A 26063-nucleotide genomic window follows, 5' to 3' on the forward strand; every position below is an offset into this window, starting at 1 on the left:
TGAGGCTGGATCTTGTCTTTCTGGTGGGCAGGTCCCCTTCTTGTGGTGTGTTTTGGGGTGTCTGTGGACTTATTATGATTTTAGGCAGCCTCTCTGTTAATGGGTGGGGTTGTGCTCCTGTCTTGCTAGTTGTTTGGCATAGGGTGTCCAGCACTGTAGCTTGCTGCTCGTTGAGTGAAGCTGGGTGCTGTTTTTGAGATGGAGATCTTGCGAGATTTTCACCATTTGATATTATGTGGAGCTAGGAGGTCTCTTGTGCACCAGTGTCCTGAAGTTGGCTCTCCTACCTCAGAGGCACAGCAGTGACTCCTGGCTGGAACACCAAGAGCCTTTCATCCACACAGCTCAGGATTAAAGTGAGAACAAGTAGAAAGAAAGAAAGAAAGAAAGAAAGAAAGAAAGAAAGAAAGAAAGAAAGGAGAAAGAGAGAGAGAGAGGGAAAGAAAGAAAGAAAGAAAGAAAGAAGAAAGAAAGGAGGGAAGGAAGCAATGAAAGAAATAAGATAAAATAAAATAAAATAAGATAGAATAAAGTTATTAAAATAAAAAAATAATTATTAAGAAAAAATATTTTTTAAAGAAAAAAAAAACAAAATCAAACCAAAAAAAAAAAAAAGGGTACAGATAGAACCCTAGGACAAATGGTGGAATCAAAGCTATACAGACAAAATCTCACACAGAAACATACACATAGACAATCTCAAAAATAGGAAAAGGGGAAAAATAACAAATCTTGCTCTCAAAGACCACCTCCTCAATTTGGCATGATTCTTGTCCATTCATGTATTCCACAGGGGCAGGGTGCATCAAGTTGATTGTGGAGCTTAAATCCGCTGCTTCTGAGGCTGCCGGGAGAGATTTCCCTTTCTCTTCTTTGTTCTCACAGCTCCCGGGGCTCAGCTTTGGATTTGGCCCCGCCTCTGCATGTACGTCGCCAGAGGGCTTCTACTCTTCTCTCAGACAGGACGGGGTTAAAGGAGCAGCCTCTTCTGGGACTCTGGCTCACTCAGGCCGGGGGGAGGGAGGTGTACGGAGTGTGGGGCAAGCCTGTGTTGGCAGAGGCTGGGGTGACGTTGCACCAGCCTGAGTTGTGCCGTGTGTTCTCCCAAGGAAGTTGTTCCTGGATCCCGGGACTCTGGCAGTTGTGGGCTGCACAGGCTCCCCTGAAGGGGGTTGTGGATAGTGACCTGTGTTCACACACAGGCTTCTTGGTGGCTGCAGCAGCATCCTTAGCATCTCATGCCCGTCTCTGTGGTCCACTCTTTTAGCTGCAGCTGGTGCCTCTTTCTGGAGCTCCTTTAAGCAGCACTCTTAATCCCCTCTCCTTGCGCACCAGGAAACAAAGAGGGAAGAAAATGTCTCTTGCCTCTTTGGCAGCTCCAGACATTTCCCCGGACTCCCTCCCAGATATCCGTGGTACACTAACCCCCTGCTGGCTGTGACCACGCTGCCTACACAAGTCCTCTCCCTTCACTCCAACCAAAGGCCGAGCCTCAGCTCCCAGCCCCGCCCACCCCGTCGGGTGGACAGACAAACCTCTCGGGCTGGTGAGTGCCAGTTGGCAATGATCTTCTGTGGGGGAATCTCTCCACTTTGCCCTCTGCACCCCTGTTGCTCTGCTCTCCTCCTCGGCCCTGAAGCTTTCCCCCTCCGCCACTGGCTGTCACCGCCTGCGAAGGGGCTTCCAAGTTTGTGGAAACAGTTCCTCCTTCACCAGTCCCTCCTACTGGTGCAGGTCCTGTCCCTATCCTTTTGTCTCTGTTTATTCTTTTTTCTTTTGCCCTACCCAAGCACGTGGGTCCTTTCTTGCCTTTTGCGAGGTCTGAAGTCTTCTGCCACCATTCAGTAGGTGTTCTGTAGGAGTTGTTCCACATGTAGATGCATTTCTGGTGCATCTGTTGGGAGGAAGGTGATCTCCGTGTCTTACTCTTCCTCCATCTTCCCATCGTCTCTCAATTGTAATTTGCTTCTAGGTATTTTTTGATTGTCTCTTTGATTTCTTCAGTGATCACTTGGTTATTAAGTAGTGTATTGTTTAGCCTCCATGTGTTTGTATTTTTTACGGATCTTTTCCTGTAATTGATATCTAGTCTTGTAGTGTTGTGGTCAGAAAAGATACTTGATACAATTTCAATTTTCTTAAATTTACCAAGGCTTGATTTGTGACCCAAGATATGATCTATCCTGGAGAATGTTTCATGAGCACTTGCGAGAAATGTGTATTCTGTTGTTTTTGGATGGAATGTACTTTAAATATCAATTATGTCCATATTTCTTAATGTATCATTTAAAGCTTCTGTTTCCTTATTTATTTTCATTTTGGATGATCTGTCCATTGGTGAAAGTGGGGTGTTAAAATCCCCTACTATGATTGTGTTACTGTCGATTTCCCTTTTTATAGCTGTTAGTATTTGCCTTATGTATTGAGGTGCTCCTATGTTGGGGGCATAAATATTTACAATTGTTATATCTTCTTCTTGGATTGATCCGTTAATCATTATGTAGTGTCCTTCTTTATCTCTTGCAATAGACTTTATTTTAAAGTCTATTTTGTCTGATATGAGAATTGCTACTCCAGCTTTCCTTTGATTTCCATTTGCATGGAATATCTTTTTTTCTATCCCCTCACTTTCTGTCTGAATGTGTCCCTAGGTCTGAAGTGGGTGTTTTGTAGACAGAATATATATGGGTCTTGTTTTTGTATCCATTCAGCCAGTCTTTGATTTTTGGTGGGAGCATTTAATCCATTTACATTTAAGGTAATTATTGATATGTATGTTGCCATTCCCATTTTATTAATTGTGTTGTGTTTGTTATTGTAGGTCTTTTCCTTCTCTTGTGTTTCTTGCCTAGAGAAGTTCCTTTAGCATTTGTTGTAAAGCTGATTTGGTGGTGCTGAACTCTCTCAGCTTTTGCTTGTCTGTAAAGGTTTAGTTTCTCTGTCAAATCAGAATGAGATCCTTGCTGGGTAGAGTAATGTTGGTTGCACGTTTTTCTCCTTCATCACTTTAAATATGTCCTGCCACTCCCTTCTGGCTTGCAGAGTTTCTGTTGTAACATCAGCTTTTACACTTACGGGATTCCCTTGTGTGTTATTTGTTGTTTCCCCTTGCTGCTTTTAATATGTTTTATTTGTATTTAATTTTTGATAGTTGGATTAATATGTGTCTTGGTGTGTTTCTTCTTAAATTTATCCTTTATGGGACTGTCTGTGCTTCCTGGACTTGATTAAATATTTCCTTTCCCATATTAGGGAAGTTTCAACTATAATCTCTTCAAATATTTTCTCAATCTTTTTTTTTCTCTTTTTCTTCTGGGACCCCTTTTCGAATGTTGGTGCATTTAATGTTTTCCCAGGTGTCTCTGAGACTGTCCTCAGTTCTTTTCATTCATTTTTCTTTATTCTCCTCTGCAGTATTTATTTCTACTATTTTATCTTCCAGGTCACTTACCATTCTTCTGCCTCAGTTATTCTGCTACTGATCCCATCAAGAGTATTTTTAATTTCATTTACTCTGTTGTTCATCACTGCCTGTTTCCTCTTTAGTTCTTCTAGGGCCTTGTTAAATATTTCTTACATTTTCTCTATTCTGTTTCCGAGATTTTGGATCATCTTTACTATCATTATTCTGAATTCTTTTTCAGGTAGAGTGCCTACTTCCTGTTCATTTGTTAGATCTGGTGGGGTTTTAACTTAATCCTTCAACTGCTGTGTATTTTTCTGTCTTCTCATTTTGCTTATCTTACTGTGTTTGGGGTCTCCTCTTTTCAGGCTGCAGATTCGTAGTTCCCGTTGTTTTTGGTGTCTGTCCCCAGTAGCTAAGGTTGGTTCAATAGGTTTTGTAGGCTTCCTGGTGGAGGGGACTAGTGCCTGTGTTCTGGTGTATGAGGTTGGATCTTGTCTTTCTGGTGGGCAGTTCCACATCTGGTGGTATATTTTGGGGTATCTGTGGCTTTATTATGATTTTAGGCAGCCTCTCTGCTAATGGCTGGTGTTGTGTTCCTGTCTTGTTAGTTGTTTGGCATAGGGTGTCCAGCACTGTAGCTTGCTGGTCGTTGAGTGAAGCTGCATCTTGGTGTTGAGACTGAGATCTCTGGGAGATTTTCACCTTTTAATATTACGTGGAGCTTGAAGGTCTCTTGTGGACCAGTGTCCTGAAGTTGGCTCTCCCACCTCAAAGATACAGCACTGACTCCTGGCTGGAGCACCAAGAGCCTTTCATCGACATGGCTCAGAAGAAAAGGGAGAAAATAAGAAAGAAAGAAAGAAAGAAAGAAAGAAAGAAAGAAAGAAAGAAAGAAAGAAAGAAAGAAAGAAAAGAAGGAAGGAAGAGTTTAAAATAGAATAAAATAAAGTTATTAAAATAAAAAATAATTAGTAAGATTTTTTTTAATGCAAAGAAAATGATAAAAATAAAACGGACAGAGAGAACCCTAGGACAAATGGTGAAAGCAAAGTTTTACAGGCAAAATCTCACAGAGAAGCATACACATACACCCTTACAAAAAGAGGAAAAGGGGAAAAATTAACATATCTTGTTCTCAAAGTCCACCTCCTCAATTTGGGATGATTCGTTGTCTATTCAGGTTTTCCACAGATGCAGGGTACTTCAAGTTGATTGTGGAGATTTAATCCACATCCTGAGCTGCTGGGAGAAATTTTCCTTCCTCTTCTTTGTTTGCACAGCTCTCGGGATTCAGCTTTGGATTTGGCCCTGCCTCTGCATGTTGGTCACCTGAGAGTGTCTGTTCTTTGCTCAGACAGGACAGTGTTAAACGAGCAGCTGATTCGGGGGCTCTGGCTCACTCAGGCTGGTGGGAGGGAGGGGTACTGATGCGGGGCGAGCCTTTGATGGCAGAGGCTGGCATGATGTTGCCACAGCCTGAGGCATGCCGTGTTTTCTCTCGTGGAAGTTGTCCCTGGATCACAGGACCCTGGCAGTAGCGGGCTGCCCTGGCTCCCGGGAGGGGCAGTGTGGATAGTGACCTATGCTCGCTCACAGGTTTCTTGGTGGTGACAGCAGCAGCCTTAGCGTCTCATGCCCGTCTCTGGGGTCCACACTGTTAGCCGTGGCTCGCAACCATCTCTGGAGCTCCTTTAAGCAGTGCACTTAATCCCCTCTCCTCACGTACTGGGAAACAAAGAGGGAAGAAAATGTCTCTTGCCTCTTTGGCAGGTCCAGAATTTTTCCTGGACTCCCTCTCAGCTAGCTGTGGCACACTAACTTCTTTAGGCTGTGTTCATGCCACCAACCCCCATCCTCTCCCTATGATGCTACCAAAGCCCGAGCCTCAGCTCCCAGCCCCCACTCACCCCAGTGGGTGAGCAGACAAGCCTCTCGGGCTGGTAAGTGCTGGTTGGCACCGATACTCTGTGCGGGAATCTCTCCACTTTGCCCTCTGCAACCCTGTTGCTGCACTCTCCTCCATGTATCCGAAGCTTTCACCCTCTGCCACCCAAAGTCTCTGGCCATGAAGGGGATTCCTAGTGTGTGGAAACCTTTCCTCCTTCACAGTTCCCTCCCTCTGGTGCAGGTCCCATCCCTATTCTTTTGTCTCTGTTTTTTTTTTCTTTTTCTCTACCCAGGTACGTGGGGAGTTTCTTGCCTTTAGGGAGGTCTGACGTGTTTTGCCAGTGTTCAGTGGGTGTTCTATAGGAGCAGTTCCACGTGTAGATGTATTTCTGATATATCTGTGGGGAGGAAGGTGATCTCCGCATCTTCCTCTTCCAAAATATTCCACCACCTTAGGTCTTTTGTTTAATCAAAGACATACTCAACACTTGCCACACATGGAGCCTTATATTGTCTTTAGCACTGAATACAGATTGAGCTTCTAACCCTCTCTAGATCTGAAGTTGAACTTTGTTATTGTCTGAGCTCCTAATCATGACCAGAGAGTGGCCTGTCCCAGACCACAAACTGTTTCGTAAAGTCAGCCATAGATAAAGTTCTTGTCCTCTTAGTACAGACTAAATCCTAACTCCAGTCATATACTAAACTTCTAATACTAAATGTAGGGTTACCATAATCTTGACCACATTATCTTCCATGCATTCATTCATTGAATAAACACTTACTGGAGGCTTACTGGGTGCAGGAGAAATATTAGAAATTATGGAAAGAGTGGGGAATAATACTTTTTCATACCCTAAAAAAAACTTGGGCTATTATGATAGATAAGTAAACCAGTAATTATAATCCCATGTTTTAACTGTTAAATAGGGGCTTTAAAAATGTGCCATGGAAGTGTAGAATAGGGTACCTAATCTAAAGTTTGAATGGTCAAGGATTGTTTCCCAGAGTAGGTGATAGCTGAGATCTAAATCAGTAGTTCTCAAACTTTAGCATGCTTCAGAGTCACCTGGAAAGTTTGTTAAATCATAGATTTCTGGGAATAACCCCAGAGCCTCTGATTCAGTAGGTCTGGGATAGGGTTCAAGAATTTTCTTATTCAAACAAGTTCCTAGGTGATTCTGATGTTGCTGGATATGGAACTACACCTTATGAACCACTAATCTAAAGAATGAGAAGTACGTATACAGGTAAATGATAGTGTGGAAGAAAAGTAGGGAAAATAGAGTTCCATATGTGGGGAATGCAATATGTAAAGATTCAGTAGTAAGAGAGATGAAATTTAACGTTGAGGAAAGGGTTCTAAAAAGATCAAGTATGTAGAATCAACAAGATTTGATTAATTGGATATGGAAGGTGAGAAGGAGAAGGATTCTTGAATGACAGCCAGATATTTGGAGAAAAATCCTGGAATGATTCCCACATTTTTGGCCTGGACAACCAGATATATGGTAATGTGATTCACCAATATAGGGAACATGGGCAGAAACTGATTTGGGTGGGGAAGAATGGATGATGGTGAGTTCACATTTGAATTTCTTGAATTTGTGATGTGTGTAAGACAACCGAATAGAGATATCTAATAGACATAAAGGTCCAAAGCTCAAAAGAAAGGTAGGATCTGAGGGAATAAATGTGAAAGACATCAACATTTAAGTAGTAATTGAAGGCAAAGAAATAAACACAGTCACCCTGGAAGAGTATATTTAATGGGACAGTAGGAATCCCAGAATGATACCCTGAGGAAAACCAACTTTTGAGGGAGATACTAATTGAAAGGTAAGCGTGAGAAAAAGTGAGCAAGATGTTAGACGAAAAACCAGGATAAGATTGTATCAAAAATGTTTAAAGGATCATTTCAAAGATGAAGAGGTCAACAGTTTCAGCTTCCACAGAGAGATTAAATAAGATAACATAAAATTTCCCATTGGATATAGCAACATAGGAATGGCTGGTGCTTTTCATAAATTGGTGGGAAAAGAAGCCAGATTATAATGGAATAAAGAGCAATTGTGAGATTTGGGAGTGGAAACAGTGAGTGTGGCTTAATTTTAAGACTTAAGAAGAGCAATTTCAGGTGACAAGATGGTCTGAGGTTTGACCAGGGGCTAAAGTAAAGTAGAAGTGAAAGTTACTGGAATTGAGATCAAGGGACTGAAAGGCTAGAGTGTTGGATGAGTCATCCATATAGACTTTAAAATTACTTAGAAGAGTGGTAGAGATTGGGTTAGAAAGGAAGATGGTGATCCAGGTACTAAAATCATCAATAAATGAGTAAAAGGAGAAAGGGGATACATTGGAAGCAGGGAAAACATTTAGAAGTTTGTTGTAGTAGTACATACAAGTGCTGATAATGACTTTAACAAAAGTGGTAGGAAACGAGGATTGAGAGAATTAGTTGGGTTTGAGGGATGTTAATGGATAATCAATAGGACATGATGATTGTACAGGTGTTAGAGGGTAAGAGAGAGTTAAGGATTACAAACTGATTTTTTGGATTAAACACCTAGATGGTGGTACCACTCACAAAAGAAGATAAAAAAGCATGAAATATGGGGTGTTTTTGTTTGTTGGTTTGTTTGTTTATTTAGAGGGGGAAGATATTAAGTTTATTTTTGATTGTCTTGAATATAAGGTACCTGTAAGACATCAAGGTGGAAAAGAGAACACTGATAAGAATAGGAGGTTGGGCTTCCCTGGTGGTGCAGTGGTTGAGAGACCACCTGCCGATGCAGGGGACATGGGTTCGTGCCCCAGTCTGGGAAGATCCCACATGCCGCAGAGTGGCTGGGCCCGTGAGCCATGACCGCTGAGCCTGCGTGTCTAGAGCCTGTGCTCCTCAACGGAAGAGGTCACAACAGTGAGAGGACCACGTACTGAAAAAAAAAAAAAAGAATAGGAGGCTGTACTCAATTTGAGTATGGGTTTGTAATTTGGAAGAAATATCTGTAAAAATGTTGAGCTTTAACAGTCACCAGTAACTACAATAAATGATAGTTGAAATCATGATCATATGTGAGATCACCTAGTGAGATAGTGTGTAAAGTGACAATAACATTGAGCTGAGAATGGAACTTTGAAAAATACCATTATTTAATAGGAGGTGATTTACCTTAAATAATTTATAGATTTGAAGCAGTTCTAATCAAAATCACAATTGGACATTTTTATACTTAAATGAAATGATTGTATGTAAAGTTCATTTGGAAGAATAAGGAATGCCTGGACAAGAAGATCCAAGAAGTATTTTAAAAGATGAATGAGATGAATGGACCTAGAGAATATAATACATAGTGAAGTCAGTCAGACAGAGAAAGACAAATACTATATGATAACACTTATATGTGGAAACTAAAGAATAATACAATAATATAAAATGAGTCTATATACAAAGCAGAATCAGACTCACAGACATAGAAAACAAACTTATGGTTACCAAAGAGGAGAGGAAAGGAGGAAGGGACAAATTACGAGTATGGAATTAACAGATACAAACTACTATACATAAAATAGATAAACAACAAAGATGTACTGCATAACACAGGGATTTATATTCAATATCTTGTGATAACCTATAATGGAATATAATCAGAAAAAACCTGAATCATTATGCTGTATGCCTGAAACTAACATAATATTGTAAATCAACTACTCTTTAATAAAAAAGATTAATGAGAGTAGACTAACACAACCCAATATTACAGTGTATTATAAAGGTACAATAATTAAAGCAGCATGGTACTGTTAAAAAATAATTAATAGGACAAAAATAAAATCCCTGAAACCGACTCAAAGTTCTATCTTTGTCAACAGCTGTGGGAATACAACTATTCCACTACTAGCCCACATTTCTTCTTTCTACCTCCCTCCTTAGGTCTCCTCACTAAGGAAATGTTATTAAACTGATTAGTCAGAACCCAGGATATTTGTTGGGCAATGCCTTACTAGTGGGCAGTGTTACTGTTTCTCTCATCTCAGCACTCTCTATTTCACTGCCTATTTCCATGTGGTAAGTTGATCAGTGCCTGCAAATGGGTAAACTGGTTATATGAGTTAAGACTCATATAACTGGTTTTCTGTGTTATGCCTGAACTGCAGATCGAGCTATCTTAGTTTCAAGGGGCTAGAATGAGGAAGCTTTGTTTAGGACTTTAAGTCAAAGTTTTTCAAAAGCCTCAAGGAGAGGAGTAACTAATAAAAGTCAGACATTCTTGTGGTCCTGTATTAATATCATCACAATAGCATAGAAATCTTTCCTCTTGCCTCTAATGCTGAGTGTATATACAAGTTTAATATTAGAAAAATCTAGCATTTCAATGGCAGGAAAGAAAAATTGATCAATACAGTCAGCCCTCCATATCCACTGGTTCAACCAACTACATCCATGGATTCAACCAACTACAGACTGAAAATATAGTTGATCCTTGAACAACATGGATTTGAACTGCACAGGTCCTCTTATATGCAGATTTTTTCCAATAAATATGTACTAAAGTACTACCCAATCCGTGATTGGTTGAATCCACAGATGAGGAAACACGAATATGGAGAGCCAACCATAAAGTTATATGTGGATTTTCATTTTTTATATCATTTTTAAAACATATTTATTTATTTATTTGGTTGCACCAGGTCTTAGCTGCAGCAGGCGGGATCCTTAGTTGTTGATTGCAGGCTCCTTATGTGTGGCATGCATACTATTAGTTGCAGCATGCATGTGGGACCTAGTTCCTTGACAAGGGATCAAACCCCGGTCCCCTGCATTGGGAGCACGGAGTCTTAACCACTGCACCACCAGGGAAGTCCTTATATGTGGATTTTCAGTTGTGTGGAAGGTTGGCATCCTTAACCCTGTGTTGTTCATGGGTCAACTGTATTCAGAAAAAAATTACAGAAAGCTTCAAATACTAAAACTTTAATTTGCCATGGGCCAGGAACTATTTACATAGCATTTACATTTTATTTACAACTATTTACATAGTATTTATATTATATTAGCTATTATAAGTAATCTAGAGATGATTTAAAGTATATGAGAGGATGTGTGTAGGTTATATGCAAATACTGTACCATTTATATGAGACTTAAGCATGGATTTTTGTATCTATGGTGGTTCCTGGAACCAATCCCCCATGGATACCGAGAGAGGACTATATATGGCTTTAGGACAAGTTGTCTCTTGCCAAAAACAAAATTAGATCTCTGTTTATTACCATATGCTAAAATAAATTACAAACATATTAAAGGCAAAATAGCTTAAAAATAAAAGAATTAAAAGAAAATATAGGTGAAAATTTATCTGAATTCTGGGTGGAGATAGATTTTTCTAAGTTTGAGACCCTAAAAAGATGTTTAACACGTAAGATATTGTTACTACATATAGGATACTTATTTTTTTTAAAGAGTAGCAAAAGAAAAATGAGTATATAGACAGGAAATTTATGAAGGAAGAAATACAAATGTCTAATAAAAAAAATTGGGTGTTCACTAATAAATATTGTAGTGCAAATTGTTTAGTAAAACCAATGTGACCTCTGCCCTCATAAATTTTACAGTCTAGGCGAGAAAGCAGGTAATAAGTGAGAAACTAATAGATACATACATATTTACAAAATTAGGTAAGCTCTATGAAGGAAGCAGAAGAAGATAGTGTGACAGGGTGGAGGGAGAGGTGTATAAATCTTCCTGAGGCAGTGACATTTAATTTGAGACCTGATGGATATAAGGAGCTAGGGAGACAACTATGAGAAGTGTATTCGAGGAAGGGGAGAAAATTCCAAGAAAAATGAACAGCAAGGGTAAGGACCCTGAAGCAAGAGTGTATTCGTTCTGATCAAGAAGAGAAAGACTGCTAGTATTCTGGAATTGAGTAGGCCACAGGGAGAAGTGTAGGTGAAAAGGTCAGAAAGTTAAAAGTGGAAGAAGAGCAGGAAGCAGATTATGTTGGGTTTTACAGGCCATAATAGGAACTTTGAGTGGATTGGGAGGCCATTGGAAGATTTTAAGCAGAGGAGTGACATGATCTGACTTATATTTTAACACGATCAATCTGATTGCTGTGTTGAGGAGAGATTATAAGTAGGCAAGGAAGGAATTAGGGAGATGATCTAGGAAGCAATGCAGTAATTCTGTTTAGAGATGATGAGATGACGGTAGCTTGGAAGTGATGAGCAGTGGTCATATTTAGGATGGGTTTTTAAGGTAGATCCAATGAGATATTTTGATGGTCTAGATGTGAGATGGGAGGGGGAAAGAGCAGAAAAAGATAATTTCAAGGTTTTTGGTCTGGACCAACGGAAATAGTTGTCATTTAATGAAATGGAGAAGTTTGAAATAAAGTTTAAGATGTGGAAATATCAAGTAGGTATTTGGCTACACGTGTAGCCAAATTAGAGAAGAGGTGTGAACTCGATAGAAATTTAAGAGTCATCATCATGTAGATGATATTTAAAGATATAATATGCATGAGATCACTTAGGGAGTGAGTTAGACAATAAAGAGTGACCAAGATAATTAGATTAATCCAGGTATGAAATAATGGCAGCTCAGGCCAGCCAAATACAGTGAAAGGAGTGAGAAGTGTTCTGATTCTGGGGTTTCTAGATAGACTGGGTTTTCTAGATAGATTTTTCTTTTTGATTTTCAAGAGTTTCTATATTTTAGTTATTAGTCCCTTATCTGTTTTATACATTGCAGGTATTCTTTCCCAATTTGTCATTCATCTGTTCATTTTGTTCATGGTGTTGTTTGTTGAACAGAACATCATTTGTAATCAAATTTTGGCCTCATGATTTGTGCTTTATAAGTTTTGTTTATAAAGTCCTTTCCACCTCTGGTCACAAAGATATTGGGCTATGTTATCTTCTATTTATAAGTTTGTCACATTCAGATCTTTAATAATGCCAGAATCTACCTTTCTATGTTCCATTAGCTGGTATCCATTTAATTTTTTTCTCCATATAGTGAGCAAGTTTTCTCAATACCATGTCTTAAACAATTCAGCTCTTCCCCATTTTACTTGTTTTTGCCACATTTATAGTTTACTTTCTTTTTTAATGAATTTTTATTGGAGTATGGTTGCTTTACAACGTTGTGTTAGCCTCCACTGCACAACAAAATGAATCAGCCATACACATACAGATATCCCCTCCCTTTTAGCCTTCCCTCCCATTTAGGTTACTACAGTGCATTAGATAGAGTCCCCTGTGCTATATTGTATGTTTCCATCAGTTGTCTTTTTTATACATAATATCAATAATGTATATGTGTCAGTCCCAGTCTCCCAATTCCTCCCAACCCACCCCTTTCCCCATCGGTATCCATACATTTGTTCTCTATGTCTCTGTCTCTATTTCTTCTTTGCAAATAAGATCATCTATACCATTTTTCTAGATTCCACATATATTCAAGCATATATCACATATTATTACATGATACTTGCTTTCCACATATATGCAAGCATATATCACATATTATTATATGATATTTGCTTTCCTCTTTATGACTTACTTCACTCTGTATGGCACTCTCTAGGTCCATCCACATCTTTACAAATGACCCAATTTCATTCCTTTCTATGGCTTAGTAATATTCCATTGTATATAGGTACCACATCTTTATCCATTCCTCTGTTGGTGGACATTCAGTGTTTACTTTCTTTAAATAAATAGATCTGTTGTATTTGTATGTTATTATGTTATTGCAACAATATTATACTATTTTTATTAATATAAGTTTGAAATTTGTCTTAATATTTGGAGGATACGTCTCCTTTGTTCAGGATTGACTGAAGTATGTGTTATTTTTTCATATAAATTTTAGAGTAAGTTTATCAAGTTCAACAACAAAATCCAACTACGATTTTGATTTGCATTGTGTTGAATTTATAGATTATTTTAGAGAAAATTGACACTTTTATATTATTCACTTGTTGGAATAACTTTCCATTTTTCAGATAGTCTTCTTTGTGAAGACACATAACACTTTTTTCATAGTGTTATGAAAATTTCCCCATTAAGGTTTTACATATGCCTAATTAAGTTAATATGTGGATGTTTTATTGCTTTTGTTGATAATTTTACATTATATTTCTAATTGATTATTGCTAATATAGTTAAATGCTATTGATTTTTATAATTTAATCTTTTATCTGGTAGGATTCCTGAATTTCCTTATTAAGTCTGTAGTTTGTTGATTCTGCAAAAAACGAGTGTTTTATCCTTCTACTTATTATTTCCTTTTTGACATATGTGTTTGCCAGGATCTCTAATATTGATAGTGGTGGTAACCCTTAGCTTTTTCCTAATCTCAAGGGGGATACAGCTAACTTTTCTCACTCTATGCTATGGATCTTTTTTGAAGGAAGATGATAACTTTATTTAAATTTTAGTCAATGTAAATGACTAAAACCTTTAATAGAAGGATCATTTTAAAACTACTTTGAAGCCTACCTCTGTATAGTGATTTTTCCAAGATGGTTATACCAGACATGCCCTAATCTCCAAACCATCTTAAATGGTATAGGTTCTGGTAAGCTTGGGATTTGTATACCTCCCCCTCTTCCCCAAAGAAATTTAAAGGTTTTATAATACATACTCCCATATGGCATACAAATTTTCCTGTATTCAATAAATTTCTTCTTAGTAAAGAGGAAAAACCCAACCCAATTATGAGGCCAATCACACCACTGTTGAAAAACTGTACTTACTAATTCAGAATATTGGCATGAGCAACTTGTATTTTAACCTAAAATCTTTATTAAATCCTAGTTTAGTGTCTGTATTATCAGTTAGAGTGTTGGTTAACTTGTGGTGAAATGAGGATTATGCAAGTAATAATGCAGCATAATATTTTACTACTATAAAAACAAGTATCGGGCTTCCCTGGTGGTGCAGTTGTTGAGAGTCCACCTGTCAATGCACGCGACACGGGTTTGTGCCCCAGTCCGGGAAGATCCCACATGCCACAGAGAGGCTGGGCCCGTGAGCCACGGCCACTGAGCCTGTGCGTCTGGAGGCTGTGCTCCACAACGGGAGAGGCCACAACAGTGAGAGGCCCACATACCGCAAAAAACCAAAAAACCAAAAAACCAAAAAAAACAAAAAAAAAGTATCATGTAGTTAGAGTCGTAACTGTACACCCACCTTAAAAATGTTTTCCCACATATCTATGTAAAACATGTAATTTAAAAATACTGACACCATAATATATAAATAGCTGTTATAAATGCACATAGCACATTCTATAGACACCATATTTATTTTTCTAAAGAGACTGTAAATTATACATGGAAAAATTACACCCTTGGAAAAGTTTATATTTTAATAGTGTTGTTAAACATCTAGATTAAATAATAAATTGTATTTCAGAAGCATGCTATATTACGTGTATATCAATTCTAGTACCTTAAGTGCTAACCAACAAATCATTAACATATAGAGACATTCATCACAAGAATCAAGAACTATCATCTATCTCTTCTGCATATTAACAGGTGGTCAACTCCAAATCAACAGTGCTCACATAATTATGTCTGTAAACAATTACCCTAAGTGAAAGATGGGCTAAGTTAAGTACAGCTACAACATATTATAAACAATTCATTACAAAAATATCACAAGTTAAAACTGGAACACTTTACACAGTTGATCACAAGACATCATAAAAACTGTCTTCAGTAAAACTATGTAACAGATTGGTCAACTGGATATATCTGGATATGATAAAGACTTCTTATTGAAGATGCACACAAGTTAGGATTTTGAGAAAAAAACAACCATCAGGTCTGCTTCACCAGACTCCTGAAAGGTACCCATCATTGCATTAAAGAACCTCAAGTCTGTTTTGAAGCCCCAGACAACAGATTTCCCAGAGACACTGTTCATCTATGGTAATGACAACAGCAATCTTGGATCTGTATGAGGAGGTTTCTCTTTTATTGAAGTATAATTGCCATTTGACATTATATTAGTTTCAGATGTACAATATAATAATTCAATAATTGTATACATTATGAAACGATCACTGTAATAAGTGTAGTTAACATCTGTCACCATGCATAGATACTTTTTTTTTATGTGATGAGAACTTTGAACATCTACTCTCATAACAACTTTCAAATATGCAATACAGTATTATAAACTATAGTCACCATGTTTTACATTGCATCCCCATGACATTTATTTTACAACTGGAAGTTTGTACCTTTTGACTGCCTTTACCCATTTTGCCCAACTCCTAACCCATGCCTCTGGCAACTACCAATCTGCTTTCTGTATCTATGACCTTGGGTTTTTTGTTGTTTATTTTGTTTGTTTATTTTTTTCTAATTTAAGATATAAGTGAGAACATATGGTATTGGACTTTTTCTGACTTATTTCACTTAGCATAATAATGTACTAAAGATCCATTCATTTGTCACAAATGGAAGGATTTTATTTTTTTATGGTTGAATAGAATTCCACTGTGTGTGTGTGTATGTGTGTGTGTGTGTACACACACACACATATATATCACATCAACTTTATTCACTGAAGGACACTCAGGTTGTTCCCATGTCTTGGATATTGTAAATAATGCTGAAATAAATGTGGGAGTGCATATATCTTTTTAAATTAGGGGTTTTGTTTTCTTTGGATAAACACCCAGAAGTGGAATTACTTGATCATATGGTAGTTCTATTTTTAATTTTTTGAGGAACTGCCATACTATTTTCCATAGTGGCTGCACCAATTTACATTCCCATCAACAATGCACAAGGGTTCCCTTTTTCCCACATCCTTGCCAACACTTATTTCTTGCCTTTTTGATAATAGCCATTCTAATGGATATGAGTTGCTATCATGGTTTTTGATTTGCGTTTCCCTAATAATTAATGATGTTGAACATCTTTTTATGTACCTGTTGGCCATTTTGATGTCTTCTTTGGAAAAATGTCTATTCAGATCCTCTGCCCATTTTTTAATCAGGTTGTTTATTTTTCTGAATGTTGAATTGTATGAGTTCTTTGTATATGTTGTATATTAACCCCTTATTGGATATACTGTTTGCAAATATATTCTCCTACTCAGTAGGTGGCCTTTTCGTTTCTTTGAAAAAAATTTTTTTTATTCAAAAGCTTTTTTAGTTTTATGTAGTCCCATTTGCTTATTTTTTGTTATTGCTTTTGCCTGACGAAACGGATCCAAAGAAATGTTGTTAAGACCAACATCAAAGAGTGTAGTGCCTATGTTTTATTCTAGGATTTTTACAGTTTCGGGTCTTATATTTAAATCTATATCAATTTTGAGTTTATTTTTGTATATGGTGTGAAAAGTAGTTTAGTTAGATTATTTTACATGTAGCTGTCCAGTTCTCCCAACACCATTTATTGAAGAGGTTGTCTTTTCACCATTGTATATTCTTGTCTCCTTTGTTGTAGATCAGTTGCCCATATAAGTGTGGGTTAATTCCTGGGCTGTCTATGCTATTTCATTGATCTATGTATCTGTTTTTATGCCAGTGCCATAATGCTTTGATTACTGTAGCTGTGTAATATAATTTGAAACCAGGGAGCATGATGCCTTCAGCTTTGGTTTTCTTTCTTAAAATTGCTTTGGCCATTCAGATTCTTTTGTGATTCTGAACAAATTTTAGAATTGTTCTATTTCTGTGAAAAATGCCATTGAAATTTTGATAGCAATTGCATTAAATCTGCATATTACTTTGGGTAGTATGAACATTATAACAATATTAATTCTTCCCAATCCATGAATAGCTTTCCATTTATTTGTGTATTCTTCAATTTCTTTCCTCACTGTCTTATAGTTATTTTTCAGGTAGTTCACCTCCTTGGTTAATTTTATTCCTAAGTATTTTATTCTTATTGATGGAATTATAACTGGGAATTATTTTATTAATTTTTATTTCTGACAGTTTTTTATTAGTGTATGGAAACACAATGTGTCTCTGTATGTTGATTTTGTATCCTGCAACTTTACTGAGTTTGTTTATCAGTTCTAAAAGTTTTTTGGTGGAGTATTTTGAGTATTCTATATATAAGATCATGTCATCCTCAAATAGTGACCGTTTTACTTTTTCCTTTCTAATTTGAGTACCTTTTATTTTTTCTTCTTGCCTAATTGCCCTGGGTAGGACTTCCAATGCTATGTTGAATAAAAATTGTGAGAGTGGGCATCCTTGTTTTGTTCCTGATCATAAAGGAACAACTTTCAGCTTTTCATTATTGAATATGATGTTATATGTGGGCTTGTCATATATGGCCTTTATTATGTTGATGTACATTCCATCTCTTCTCAGTTTGTTGAGTGTTTTTTTCAGGAATGGATGTTGAATTTTGCAAACGCTTTTTCTGCATTTATTGAGATGATTATATGTCTTTTATCTTTCATTGTGTTAATGTGGTGTATAATTATGTTGATTGATTTGTGGATACTGAACCATTCTTGCATCCCTGGAATAAATCTCACTTTATCATGGTGTATGATCCTTTTAATGTATTGTTGATGTTGGTTTGCTAATATTTTGTTGAGGATTTTTGCATCTATGTTCATGATAATCCTATGTTTATCATGTACTTATTACCATTTTGTTAATTATTTTCTAGCTGTTTTGTAGTTCCTCTGTTTCTTCTCATGCTCACTTTTGTGGTTTGGTGACTTTCTTTAGTGATATGCTTGGACTCCTTTCTCATTATCTTTTGTGTATTTACTATAGGTCTTCCTTTGTAGTTACTACGACACATATAACAACCTCTATTTATAACCATCTATTTTAAGTTGATAACAACTTATGTTTGAATGTATTCTCAAACTCTACATTTTTACTCTTCCCCCCCAAATTGTATGTTTTTGATGTCACATTTTATATCTTTTTATTTTGTATATCCCTTAACTAATTATTGTATTTATAGTTATTTTAACTATTTTTGTCTTTTATCCACCATGCTAGTTTTCTTGTTTAGTACTGATGAACTTCTTAAGATTTTTGCTTGTCTGGAAAACTCTTTATCTTACCTGAAGACAGCCCTCGTCCCCCACACACAAAGCCAAAACTCCAGGACAAACGGGCCTCTTTCAAGGAAAGACAGGGGGTTTGTTTCAGTCTGCTGCAGTACCCCAGGGATGGTAGCCTTCTAGGACCTGTCTCTCTGATTGTGACAATCCCATGTTACCCAGGAACACAAGCCCCCCTGGCCACCAGAGCCAGGCATTTAAGGGGAATCTCCTGGGCTGCAGCCACATAAACCAGGGCACCAGATATAAAAACTGGGGCACCAGACATGTATAAAAGCTTCCTTCTGGGAGATACTGGCATTCTGGACAGTAGCAGAGGGCAACAGTGAAGGTGGCACTTACTGAGGGAAAAAAGACTTAGTGCCTGCCAGCTTTATCAAGGCAGAGAGCGAGAGAGAGACAGAGCACAGAGATGGTGCCCACCAATTGGTGGGTAAAGATGGCACCCATTGAGAAAAAATAGCTCTTGTCAGCTTTAGCATTTTAGAGGGAGAGTGTGAAAATGGTGTCCACCAGCATCTTCATCCATGGAGATTATCCAAACATGTCCCTGCTCCTTAGGTCAGTGCTTTAAGATTAGCAATGAATTTCTTTGACATAAAGTCTGAGTGCTTTTCAAATGGTTACCTCTATGCTGGGCCCTGGGGCAAGTGAGTCTGCATGTGAGCCATTTAGAAGGTATTTCTTAGTTCACTACGTTGCTTTGGATCTCATGAACATGAGCCCCATTGGTTTAAAAAGCCAGGTATTTTACAGCTTCATATTTCAGGTTCAGGTATTAAAGGGGGAGGGCGCTGATATGAGGTATGAACACTTTGCTCCTCAGGGAGAAGCTTCGGTTTTGTGAGTTCCCTCCTAATTCTGGATTGTTGAACTGGGGTGGCATTTATGGTAAGACCATATCTCAGCCTCTCCTACTGCCTCGATATGATCTTTTTCTCATTTGCCAATGTGAAGGAACCACTCAGCTAGTTTTCAGGACGTTTTCAGAGGAAATTCTCCCATAAGTAGCTTTAGATTTGATGTTTTCCTGAAAGGAAGTGTGTTCACAATATTCCTACATTGTGTCTTAGACTGCCTCCTGAGAACCCTGTGATGATGAGACTTCTTTACCCTCTGGTAAAGAGGGTTGCTTTTTGTGTCTGCTTTAATAGCCAGATGCTTGCAAGCAGCTTTCCAACAGCAGATATAAGTGATCTGGTTGTTGAGAATTCTTTTTGGGCAATCCATTTTCTTTTGGCTAATGTTCAACTCTTAGGCTACTTCTGTATCCTTCACTGTCACTCCCATCAGCATTAAAAAAGCTTCAGTAGCTCAGGGAAATAATTGGTTCTTCAACAGTGACTGAAGTGATCTGTGTTCCTGCTATAAGAATTTTTTTAGCCTTTTTCAAGGAAGTATATATTATACATTAATGAATATATTTTACAGTAAAATTAAATTGAAATCAGGCTCTTTTAAAAAGTCTAAAATGGAAATCAAGGCATTTTTCAAATTTCCATTATGCACCAAAATCCTGACTTTCAGAATTCAGCAATCATGATTGTGGATGAGGGTCATTGATCCATGTTTTTAAATAACTAAGGATCTTGTCCATACTTGGATCAGAATTCTGTGTATAAGTGACAATCATTTCAAATATAAATATTTTAGGGGCCCCAGATATTTTAATTGTTCAGCCATACATGTGTTGTACTTCATCATCTGATGACTTGCATGGCTCCCAGCCAAAGAAAAATATGTTACCCAGCAGAGTTTAAGACCTGACCACACAGATCATGGCCTAGTCAAGACCCAAGGTTCTAACAGAGGGAAGGACTAGTACTTCTGTTTTAGAATTTTTTAAATTAAAAATAACTTTATATTTAGTAAAATTCACTCATACTGTAGAATTTCATGGATTTTGAATATGCATGTAATTGTGTATTCACCACCATAACCAAGATACAGAACAGTTACATTACCCCCAAAAAACTTCTTCAGGCTGCCTCTTTGTAGTCAAACCTTTCCCCCAATCCTGCCACTTTTGTCAACCACTTTCCTTATGTTCTACATCCCTATGGTTTTCCAATGTACAATGTCATAAAAATTGAATCATACAGTTTAGCCTTTGACTTCTAGATTCTTTTCACTTAAAAAAAAGAATTTGGAAGATAGCAAAATTTGCTATCCTTGTCTTGTTCTGTGCCTCCATTCTATTTCTGAGATTTTGGATCATCTTTACTATCATTACTCTGAATTCTTTTTCAGGTAGGTTGCCTATTTCCTCTTCATTTATTTAGTCTTGTAGGTTTTTACCTTGCTCCTTCATCTGTAACATATTTCTCTGTCATATCATTTTTGTTGATGTGTGGAGCTGTTTTCCTCTCTTGCTGGTTGTTTGGCTTAAGGAGTCCAGCACTGGAGCTTGCAGGCAGTTGGGTGGAGCCAGATCTTGGTGCTGAGAGGAGGACTTCTTCGAGACCTCACAGTGATTAATATTTCGTGAGACCTGTAGTTCTCTGATAGTCCAGCTGTTTGAATTTGGTGCTCCCACCACAGGGGCTCAGGCCTAACCCCTGGCCTGGGAACCAAGACCCTGCAAGCTGTGTGATGTGACAAAAGCAAACAAACAAACAAAAAACAGACAAACAAATTCCAAGGCAAATAATAAAATCAAAACCGAACCAACAAAATAAGAAGTAACAATCGCACAAACAAAAGAAAACAAACAGACAAATAAAACCAAAGACAATAAAACAAATTCAAATAAACAAAAAACAAAACAACAAACAAACAACTACAACAACAAAAACCCCAAGGAAAGCAAAAAACAAGAAGACACCAAAATGAACAAGAGAGCCCCAAAACCAAAACCAATAATATAAACAAAACTAACCCAAACAGAAAACTGAAAACAAAATCAAAAAACAAACTAAAAGAAAAGCTAAGTGAAGAAAAGACAAACACACAAAAATGACACACACAAAAAATCAAAACTAGAAAAAAAAGGATAAAAACAAAAGAAAATAATAAAGCAAAACAAAACTAAACAAAAATATCAAAATAGCAATCCAATAGGAAGAAAAGGACAACAAATAACAAAGAGCAGGACAATAACAAAGAATAAAAAGAAAAATAAAATTAGAAAGATAAAAAATATATTAGAAAAAATAAAAATGAAATAACAAAACAAAATAGAACAACAGCAAAAAGATAAAATAAAATAATTTTAAAAGTTTAAAAAATAAAGTTAAAGATAAAAATATAAAAAAATTAAAAAAATGGAAAATTCTGTGATGCCTCCACTATCAATGTCCCTGCACCCATGGTGAGCTACAGCCAACCCCCACCTACCCAGGAGTTCCTCCAAGACCTCTTGGTAGGTCTCTGGACCAGCTGTGTCATCCCCATCTCTGTTTGTGTTCCTCTCACCAGCATCTGCTCCTGAAGCTGGCCTGGAGCACACATGCTTGCATAGGCCAGCTGGAGTGCAGACTTCCATGGGCATGGCTTCAGGGGCTGGCACAGATGGAGGAGGCTTTGGAGAAGGGTGGTGCTCAGCCTGCCAGGACCTGCATGGACAAAAGAAGATTTGTCAGGGGTGGTAGCAGACTGCCAAGACCCACAGAGCCCATGGATGCTTTGGGGGAGTTTTGCTCAGGTCCACCTGGACCCATGTGGCCGGAGGAGGCTTTGGCAGGGATGTGGCTCAGGCCTGGGGCCCTAGCAGGTTTGCCAAGGCCTGAGCAGGTGAGGGGAACCCTGGTTTTCAGGGTGGGCAAGCCTGCTTAGGCATGCACAACTGACGTTACCCAAGGAGGCCAGCCCAACGAGTGGGAAAGGGCATTCCAATGGCAGCCCTGCCCTTTGCACACCACTCAACAATTTCATCTCACCTCCATGGTGGCCTGGGCTTCCTCTGCAAACCTTTCTGGCTGTGGAGCCCTTCCCTCCTGCTGCCTCAGGCTGTCTCCTCACAACCAACAGCTACCCCTTCTCTGGGTTCACTCTCCAAACCTCACTCTCCAGCACCCAGCCCTCCTATACACAACTCAGGCTGGGGTGTGCAGGGCTGTGGCACAGACTATGTGAATAGGTATTACTCTGTCCTGCCTTCCACAGACTGGTTGCTGCACTCCCCTCCAATCTCCCAATCCCCTGAAAGTCCCTCTCTGTCACCACTCTTCCCCTTGTTGTAAGTGAGCTTTTCTGAGTGTGGGAACCTCTGCTCTCCTTTAGCTCCTCCTCAGGGGCACTGGTCCCATCCTGTTTCCACTTTTCTTCCCCCTTTCCTTCTTTCCTTCATCCTACCTGCTTGCTCAGGGATTTTTTTGTCCCCTTAGGTGTCCGAGGTCCTCCACTAGTGTTCAGTAGGTGCTCTCTGAGAATTGTTCCAATGTATTCTTGATGTATTTGTGAGGAGATGCAAACTCCACATCCTCCTATTCTGCCATCTTGACTCTGTCCCCAATGTTCAGTCTTTGATTTACAATATTACGTTAATTTTAGTTATACAACATCGTGATTCAATATTTTTGCAGATTATACTCCATTATAAGATATTTTAAGATAATTGCTATAATTCCCTGTACTATACAGTGTATCCTCTTTGCATATCTATTTTATATATAGTAGTTTGTTTCTGTTAATCCCATCAAACAAACAAACAAACAAATAAATAAATAAATAGTCTGAAGACAGGGAGTCTGATTCCTCCAGCTCCTTATTTTTCCCTCAAGACTGCTTTGGCTATTCGAGGTCTTTTGTGCCTCAATACAAATTTTAAGATTGTTTGTTCTAGTTCTGTAAAAAATGCCATTGGTAATTTGATAGGGATTGCATTGAATTTGTAGATTGCTTTGTGTAGTAGAGTCATTTTCACAATATTGATTCTTCAAAAAAACCAACATGGTATATCTCTCCATCTGTTGTTATCATCTTAAATTTCTTTCATCAGTGTCTTATAGTTTTCTGAATACAGGTCTTTTGTGTCCCTAGGTAGGTTTATTCCTAGGTATTTTATTATTTTTGTTGCAATGGTAAATGGGAGTGTTTCCTTGATTTCTCTTTCAGATTTTTCATCATTAGTGTATAGGAATACAAGAGATTTCTGTGCATTAAGTTTGTATCCTGCAACTTTACCAAATGCATTGATTAGCTCTAATAGTTTTCTGTTGGCATTTTTAGGATTCTCTATGTACAGTATCGTGTGATCGGCAAACAGTGACAGTTTTACTTCTTTTCCAATTTGTATTCCTTTTATTTATTTTTCTTCTCTGATTGCCGTGGCTAGGACTTCCAAAACTATGATGAATAATAGTGGTGAGAGTGGACATCTTTGTCTTGTTCCTGATCTTAGAGGAAATGCTTTAGTTTTTCACCATTGAGTATGATGCCTGCTGTGGATTTGTCATATATAGCCTTTATTATGTTGAGGTACGTTCTCTCTATGCCCATTTTTGATTGGAGCTTAATGACAAGGAAAGTCTGTCTAAGTATTTGAGACATCAATACACGCAGATCATAATTGACGTCAGAAAGATGGCTGAAAGCTTCCATGGAGACAGTATGGAAAAAGAGGAGAAGAGGATTAGAGCCAGAGCCTTGAAGAAACATCTGCATTTAGGAGGCAGCAGCAGGATAAGGAGACCAAAACAGAGCCAAAGAAGGAAGGTCATTATAAGCAGGGAGAATAGTAGCAGAACTACCTTACTAGAGTATTGGACCTGAATATTTAAAGATAGGGACAGTAGAAGAGATGTTGAGGGTGTTCCAGGAGGGAGAAGAATAAAGTCACAAAAATAAAATGAAGACTGATATGGAAATGATGGAGAAATATCTTAAAGGTCCTGGGACTCACCTGCCACAACCTCTTAGGGATAACCGGGAACTGGGAGAAATTTCTAATCTGGTCCAACTGGAGACTCCTGTTACCACTTCTAGGTGAAGTTCTCACTTACCAATGGAACATTCCAGAGAGATCTGGCCCTGGGCCCAATGATTCTACTTGTGTTTCCTGGATCTATTATTCTGCAGTGGATCCCATTAAGGTAAAGACAATATTGGCTTCCTGGAGTTGTCTCAGAAGTGGGCAGGCTGCCTAGCAAAAATAAGTTATTAAACAGATGTAATAAGAAGCCCAGCACTAAAGTCCAGGGTTCAGGTGAAATTCCTCAAATGCTGGGCTTATTCTAGTAGGTAGGAGGAGGGATGAAGGGAATAGGTAACACCACATGTTAGTTCTGAGGATTTTCTTCTTTGTTTCTTCTTCTTGGATAATATAAGGCAGTATGTTATCATTTAAGAAACCTAGGATTGGTTGTCAAGAGATTGGGTTTCTAACCCAAATTTTGTTCTGTCTTGCTTTTGAAGTGACTTTAGGCAAGTCATTTTGCCTCTGTTTCCTGGAAAATGGGCTTATTTATGTAGCCACCCATCCACAGGCAGATGTCAGCTATCATTTATTGAGAGCCTACTACATTTTACCTGGTGCTTTGGATGATACAAATGTAAGATACAGTTCCCATTTTCAAAGAGTGTGATCTAGTTGTGGGAGACAGATGAATATAAACATAATGTTAACATTAAATATATATATTATATATATACATATACATATATATATATATAATAAATTTTAAATATAGCATAGTATAAGCAGATCTTTAAAACCATTTAATAGAAACTGCTGTGGGGGTCCATGAGAGAATGATTACTTTTGCTTGGAGGAGAGGATGAACGAGGGGGAAACTGGAGAAGGCAACATAATGGTAGGTAGATAAACATTGAGCCTTGAAAGCTGAATAGTATTATGATAAAAGATAGGGATATGGTGGGGGGGTGGGCATTACAGGAAGAAGAAACAGCCTGAGAAAAGGCATTGTGTTGTGAAAATGATTGGTGAGTTTGGAGATCAACGAATAGTCCAGCAGAGATAAATCATTAGTGAGATAGCATATCTTACCTGTGTCCCAAGATGGTAGTGAAGATGAATTCAGATAATATAGTTGAGGTGTTTATAAATACAAGACATTATGATGAATTGCTGAGGGCACAGTGGGCTTGGATGTTAGCCTGTCTCTCTGCAGAGCACTACCACCCAGAAACAACTCCATATAATTCACTCTCTCCCTCTTCCTCCTATCCTTAGGACATGTACAGTGGCCTGGTGGGACCCTTGGCCATCTGCCGAAAGGGCATCCTAGAGCCCAATGGAGGACGACGTGACATGGACCGAGAATTTGCCTTGTTATTCTTGATTTTTGATGAGAACCAGTCTTGGTATCTGGAAGAGAATGTGGAAACTTATGGGCCCCAGGATCCAGGCCATATTAACCTACAGGATGAGACTTTCTTGGAGAGCAATAAAATGCATGGTCTGTAGAAAAGAACCTAACCCTCTTCCAAAGAAGTCCCTACTGGCTGCATGGGGGTATCTGATAGGCCCATCACAACCCAAGGGAGCATAATTTCTGAAAGGATAGGAAAGTGGAATGGGGACAAATTAGAAGAAATGTCTCCTACTACAGTATTATATATTTCATACATAAAATAGGTAATGTGGTCTACGTTAGTTCAAGTGCCCAGAAAGCAGGAAGCTGACTCTGTAAAGTTGCTCTGGTGACACTAGCACATTTTAACATATTAGAGAAGGCAAGATGGACATTTATGACCCTCAATGTAACTGGTGCACTGGCTGATTAGGGCCTCTCTAC

At 38.2% G+C, this 26063-nt stretch overlaps 1 protein-coding gene across 3 annotated transcripts in view; it reads left to right on the forward strand.

Annotated features, from left to right (window-relative positions):
- The window catches only part of HEPH (hephaestin), a 98802-nt gene that overhangs the window by 63572 nt on the left and 9167 nt on the right, over positions 1–26063 (forward strand). For all 3 annotated transcript variants that reach the window (XM_082610793.1, XM_082610792.1, XM_082610791.1), the window contains 2 exons: positions 24292–24398; positions 25499–25724. In XM_082610793.1, coding sequence (XP_082466919.1) covers positions 24292–24398; positions 25499–25724 — 333 coding nt within the window. The remainder of the gene's footprint in view (positions 1–24291; positions 24399–25498; positions 25725–26063) is intronic.

The sequence above is a fragment of the Mesoplodon mirus genome (genome assembly GCF_964341445.2).
Source record: "Mesoplodon mirus genome assembly, chromosome: X".
In the NCBI taxonomy this organism is placed as follows: domain Eukaryota; kingdom Metazoa; phylum Chordata; class Mammalia; order Artiodactyla; family Ziphiidae; genus Mesoplodon; species Mesoplodon mirus.